This window comes from Rosa chinensis, chromosome 1, assembly GCF_002994745.2.
Source record: "Rosa chinensis cultivar Old Blush chromosome 1, RchiOBHm-V2, whole genome shotgun sequence".
Lineage (NCBI taxonomy): Eukaryota > Viridiplantae > Streptophyta > Magnoliopsida > Rosales > Rosaceae > Rosa > Rosa chinensis.
In genome coordinates, this window is record NC_037088.1 from 64163563 (window position 1) to 64169802 (window position 6240).

Consider the following 6240-nt stretch of genomic DNA (forward strand, 5'->3'; position numbering starts at 1 on the left):
CTTAGAAGAGAATAACAAAGCTGCAGGACTCCCTGAATTGGGTAGCCGGGTAGTGAATTTCATCAACTGATGGATTTTTCACTTTCTGGGAAAGGTAATTCGACTAGCGTGCCTCGATTCTACGATGAGATAATCTAAACTCCAAAGTACACTTGGACTGTTTGTATGTGAATTTTACTACCCTGACTGACTTTGACATAGAATAGGAAGTGCTAGTTTCTGACAATAGAAAATTTCATAGAATGCCAAAACTTACATGATTGATTTTGGTAATTTATCTCTAGCAGACTAGAACTGTATTATACTTATTATACATGTATAGTTTCAAAAGAAATTAAAGAAGAAAAAAAAAATACTTCACTAGTGTGCATTCCACAAAGTAGAACTCAAACTCAAACCAGTACATATCAATAAGTTTCAAGTGCTCTAATAATCTGTGCGTCTGATCTCCCATGAACTGAAAACAACAGATTCGATACTTAAACTGGAAACACTAGAAGTCTCCTTGAAATCCACTTAATTGTGAAGAGGGTTTGGTCCACTAGGGACAGCTTGATGAGCAACAGCGCTTATTTGGTTCATCTTCTTATATCGAGATCCTGCAGTATGCGAATCAGCTGCACCAAGATGCCTAAATTCATCAGTAGAAACCCCGGCTCCTACTCTCGGTTTGGATTGAACTTCTTCACTGCTGGTACAGCACCCGGTGATGTGCCGCAGGCAACCAGAAGCATGAAGTAGAGCTAGAATGACAACAATGAACATGAAGAGAGAGAGTTTAGGAATTCTCATGGCTCAAAATAGAAGTTAAAGTACAAGAAGCTGTTTATTTGTTAGCAGGTTTGAGCTTAGAGGGTTATTTATAATGAAGGAATAGAAGCCAAGATAGCCAACCCTTTTGTATTGTCTCGTCAATTTTAACATCTTTTGCGCAAACCTGTGGTGAGAAACATCCAAAATGCATATTCAATCAATCATATCACAGTGCTTAAACACTTCATTTTCTAATCATTGTTAGGCCTAATTGAAAAAGAATGAAATATTAAGTGATCCATATCGGAAAGACCAACGTTATAATAACAAGCGAAGCGATTGATGAGAAAAGCTGATACAGGAAGGTATAGAAGTACAGAATGATACTGAGATATAAGCAGCGTTTGGTAAGATGCAGCGTCTGATCTACAGTTCAGATTGTCAGATATTTTGATGTTATCACGCCGCGTTTGGCGTCACACGCTCCAGATTGCACATCGGATAAGGAACCGCGGATTAGGTAACTCTAATGCATTACATAGCACTTAGACAAGCTTGGTCGGCCAGGCATGTACAGAGATAAGAGTACCATATATGCAAAAGTTCAAGGGAGTTATCAAGACTAATCAGAAGAAATGCAGTAGCTAAGGGACCAAGGCATTAATACGCACAGTGCACTGAAAAGATATGTCAATGACCCAATTATACACAGGTCCTTGGTCTTGTGGTACAAATTGAAGATCTGAAAATGAAAATTCTGGTGGAAGATATTCCTTTTTCTCTTCTGGTTTAAAGTTTTTGACCACCATGAAAGAATTTTACAGCATCTTTCCTGCCGTTTGGTATATTTGCTTTTCAAGTATCTCAAGGATTTGCCTCCAAACTCCAGAGGGTGGTAAATGACATGGAAACCCTCAAACCCTTATTTACACCAGAAAGAGAAGACCTTCAAATCCCTACATAAATGGATCGCTATATTTCCTAAGAATGGGAAAAGAAAAAAAGGATGTTAAAAAGCCGATGTATCATCAAAGTGCTCTTCATAGCATGTTTATCGTTCTTGTAGACTAATGCATAAATTTTGCTGGAGAAGAAGACTTCCTTAAAAAGGTCGAGGCGCTAGACTCGCAATCTTAAATTAATATCTCTGTAAGGGGTCACTAATCTTTGAAATTTGTGGTGCAGCGCTGCCAAGGGACACTTCATATAGGACAAGTTCTACTGAAATCATTAGGAAGAGAAGCCAGGAAGTATAGAATGAGATTTTTTGTTTGACAAAAGTTTAGCATGGTCATGGTTCATTAGTTTTTAGCGGATGAGTTCTCTAGCAAAAACATTTCACCAGAGTGAAATCCTGTCTTCCCTGAAAATATATTAACAGTAGGTACAGAAACTGCAGTCTATAGAAGTCAAGCCTTGAGTTTGTGAGGATAATAGCCGAAATTTGTGTCCAAAGAGCTGTTTTGCAAGCAAGCCATTTATATCTTAACAACATAAGGTACTGGTTTAGGGTAAGACAATTACACCTCCAATTCACAGAAGTAACATTGTTGCATTATTATATCACAAATTAAACATCCGACAAAGTCTAATAACATGAGTATCCTAGACTGTAACTTATATGAGAAAGAGATTGTACTCCATCGAAATGATTTTTCCCCTTTTGAGACTACTCTTGCTTGGCATCAGCAGAAGGCGAGGAGGTTTCCTCAGATTTGACAGCTGGGATTTCTGATGGTACATCTTCAGCATCTTTGGTGGCCTCACTAGTGGATTCCTCCTGAGTTTCTGGAACTGAACTCTTAATGGTTCCGACCTTGACATACTTGCTCATGAACTTATATTCCCAATCTTGCAAGGCCTCAAGCTCAAAAGGACCAAGACCAGTAGTATCACCAGTGAGATCTTTGTCTTCGAAAGACATTTTTGCAAGAGCCCTGCTAGCATCTTTTCCTGCAAATAGAGCATAAGGACCTCCAGGTCCATAAAACATCCTGCAAGAATGGTCCAGATGTGAAAAGATTAGAACCTTGTTAAAGAGTGACATGCAAAGGAAATCTCTTTAAGACATATTACGACCAGTACAAGTAGCCATCAAACTACTTAATGGCTGTGACCACCGCTTCTAAATATATGGATAGCTAAACAAGAATAAATATTTCTATTCACATTTAGTCATTGGACAACAATGAAGAAGACATCTAGAAAATGAATTAGAGAAGCATCTTAAGCTGTTAAACCTCAACATCATTTTGACACTTCAAAACAAACTTAGATAAGCTGTTAATCCCCGATATCATTTGACAATTCAAACCAAACTTTGATCTCAAACCACTGATCAACATCCTAAAATGAACATATAATGAAGAAAAAGTGACCGATTGCAACAGTTCTATCAGGCTAAAGCAACCAGTGATACTGTGACCCAATATACACCAACTTAGGTTTGAAACAGGTCAAACTAGATAATAGTTTTCAGAAACTACAAATTTAACTCTACAGAAACCAATTTGAACCGAACACCATGGATGAACTAAACAATACATAAACAAAAGCTGCATAACAAACACTTCTATTTTGTATCGAAAGAACTCAATTTCAAACCTACCAAGCTAGACAGAAACACCTTCTCATAAAGCGGTGAAATGAAAAGCAACCACCTTGTTAATCACAATGGTGAGATTCAACATACAACATCCACTAGTTAAAAGTTAAAACACACCCACATCGAAAAATCGCAACTTCTCAATCCCCAAATTGAAACAATTTGCAGCTCTAGTTTTCTACCCAAGTCTTTATCATCTTCCAAATTCAACAATTAACAGTACGCAGAAACTACCAGATGATCAAGTCTCCAGCTTTAAAATTACCAGATAACAAAGTAACATCAAAAATAGAAACCCAGTTGACTACTTGAGGAATCAGATAAGCACAACAATCACAGTCTCCAGAAGCTAAAAACCCTAAATTGAAATTTTCGATTCAACACCTGCTCTGAGACACGTCATAGATCTGAGACTTGATGGCCATGAGCAGAGGCTTCTTGGGATCGGAGCCGTCGTACTGCTTGAGCTCCTCGGCGGTGATCTCGCCGAGCTGGACCGGCGGCTGAAGAGGCTGCATCTCCTCCAAGCTCCTGGGGTGGTTGTGGGTCTCGGACGGCCCAAAAAGCCCAGAAAGGACATGGTAAGCGGCGAAGAGCAGAGCCAGGAGTGTGAAGAAGGTCGCCGGAGATAGGCCCGTGTAGACCACGATCGCCTCCTTCAGTGTTTCCCAGAGTTGCAGAGCCATTTCTAGAGAGAGAAAGAAAGGAGAGAGAGAGAGAGAGAGTTATCAACGTTTAGTCCTGAACAGTGTGCTTTGGTCTAAATTGGTTACAATTTGCAACCTACCACCTCTCTCAAAAAAATAAAAATAAAAATAAAAGAGCTATTTTAATAGACAAAAGAAAATGAATTTCGTCTTCTTTTAGTTACTTTTTACCGTATTGAAGTTGAATTTACCGCAGTCGAGTGAGGTCAATGACAAGGTCGCCGATTCAGAAAGATTCTCTTTCTCTGTTTTAGATAGAAATAGTTTGTGGCTCGGGACATAGAGTTTTGGATTTGGCCTTGTCAAATATAGTTTCATATTTTCATAATTGAATTTGATTTTCGGTTTTTGTTTACCAATTTCACTGTTGATTATTAGATTTCTATTAAAGCTGACAATCAAAGAGACTAATCCACGTTTGGTATGTCAAAACAAGGTATTTATATTTATAGTAAGAAAAAATTAGATACCTCGGAAACAAGTCAAACTCATCAACGGACTCTCCAGACCCTCCCTTTCCATATAATAGATTTATGTTCATTTATAGGGGTTTCCCTTGCTAGAGATGCTTTGAGCTGGAATTGAACCCGAGAGCTAGGGGTACCAGACTTGGAAGCTCACTTAAGCTGAAGCTGAGTTTGCCAATACGATTGCACCTTGTGGTTTTAAATTTAGATTTTCTATCTTTGTCAATTAAGAATCTAAAAAGTTATACATATTTAGAAATTTAGTTTGAAATCGAACAAATCATAAGTTCGAGAAGAAAGTGTAAAATGTTTTCAGAGATTATTCATGGAGTTTGTTAAGTAAATCATATTTTTGGGTATCACCTACCTCTCACCTTATGTGGGAGCAAATATAGCACAATAACAAGATTTAATGTCATATCAGCTACTACATAAAGTGAAATTCAAAAAAATCCAAACAGTTATTCTTATATATATAATTTTTTAATAATTAATGATATTTGACAAAATAGTCAAAACATAAAACATTTGAAAGAATGTTTATTGGAATTAAAAAACCAACCATACTATTTGACCATAATAATATTATTAGGCATTTGATCGGAAAAGTTGTCACTGATTAATTAATCAACAACTTTGCCTGCCCTATTTCATATTGTAATCCTCATCTCTTAATGAAGTATCTATTTTGTCAAAGAAAACACCAACTTTACCTTCCCGATTTCTCACCCACACCCAATCACCGTCATGACGAGGTTGGTCATGCTTTTATGATTAATCAAAGAGCAAGAGAGTCGACCTCATCTACTTTCCATAACCCTTCTTCATACCTATACCACCTCATGATCCCCTCGTCTTCTCTGGCCCTTTGGCACATGACGCATGACTCAGATTTCATGCACGTTATGAATCTCCTTAACCTAAAAGCCTTGCCAAGAATAAATGGATCAAGCTCTGTAAGAGTAATCCTCGTTCTAGGTCGAGTATTTAGCAAAACGCAATGTGATATATTCAGAACTTCCAAGTCTTGTAATCCATTTAATATGGCGATCAAATCCTCCTTCAAGAGATTCGAACACCGGAGGCTCAAAACTTTCAGTTTCGGAACATATCTAACTAGTGCTGAAGCAAAGGAACCCCAAGTTCCGACCAACTTCAACTCACTGAAGTTCTTGCAATTGGTTGAAATCTGCCTCATGAGGAAGTCGTAGTTGTAACTATTGATGTTACCTATTGTAAGGGACTCAAGGTCTTTCCATGAAGCAATGGCCTTGCGGATTCCGGCAATGCTTATCCTGTTCCATACCGGCATAACCAGTCGTTTCAGCTTCGGGGATCTTTCAGCAGTGTAAGTGAAGAGATGGTCAGGAACATACAGGTTGAGATTGAAGAGAAGGGTGGTTATATTTCTCCTGCTGAGACTCAATGCAGTCTTCAAAATGCAATTCAATCTCGAATCTGTCTTTTCACTAACCCAAATATAGGGCTCAATTTGTATTCTGATGAAATCAGATTCCATGGTGGAGAGGTCAATTGTGTTCCAAAGCTGAGGGTCACAGAGAATCGAACGCCAAGCACAACAAACGGCACTGCAATGAACCCTGGTAATGGCCGAAGTTGGATCCGATGTGTCGTCGAAAAACTCAAATAAATTGCGCAGTACGTCACTAGGCAGGTCATCCCCTCGTCTGGAGTCGTACTCTTCCAT

At 38.4% G+C, this 6240-nt stretch overlaps 2 protein-coding genes and 1 long non-coding RNA gene across 3 annotated transcripts; all 3 read right to left on the reverse strand.

The window, feature by feature from the left end:
- Positions 1–191: 191 nt before the first annotated feature.
- Positions 192–1705, reverse strand: LOC121050923. The gene is made up of 2 exons (XR_005804400.1): positions 1071–1705; positions 192–937 (listed from the first exon to the last, which is right to left on the reverse strand). It is a non-coding gene; the product is annotated as an uncharacterized LOC121050923 (long non-coding RNA).
- A 491-nt stretch (positions 1706–2196) lies between these two features.
- LOC112176435 (membrane steroid-binding protein 2) lies at positions 2197–4129 on the reverse strand. Its single transcript, XM_024314392.2, has 2 exons — positions 3743–4129; positions 2197–2747 (listed from the first exon to the last, which is right to left on the reverse strand). Exons 1-2 carry the CDS (start codon positions 4042–4044, stop codon positions 2423–2425), a joined length of 627 nt encoding a protein of 208 aa, XP_024170160.1. The 5' UTR covers positions 4045–4129; the 3' UTR covers positions 2197–2422.
- Positions 4130–5310: 1181 nt separating this feature from the next.
- On the reverse strand, positions 5311–6240 carry LOC112172092 (F-box/LRR-repeat protein At3g48880). The gene has a single exon (XM_024309275.1). It carries the CDS (start codon positions 6238–6240, stop codon positions 5311–5313), a length of 930 nt encoding a protein of 309 aa, XP_024165043.1.

Excerpts from the sequence above, each read along its gene's own strand:
- LOC112176435 (XM_024314392.2), bottom strand. The coding sequence starts at position 4,044 with ATGGCTCTGCAACTCTGGGAAACACTGAAGGAGGCGATCGTGGTCTAC. Across the intron at positions 2,748-3,742 it reads TATGACGTGTCTCAGAGCAG|GATGTTTTATGGACCTGGAG; the intron begins GTGTTGAATCGA and ends CCATTCTTGCAG.
- LOC112172092 (XM_024309275.1), bottom strand. The coding sequence starts at position 6,240 with ATGGAAGAGTACGACTCCAGACGAGGGGATGACCTGCCTAGTGACGTA.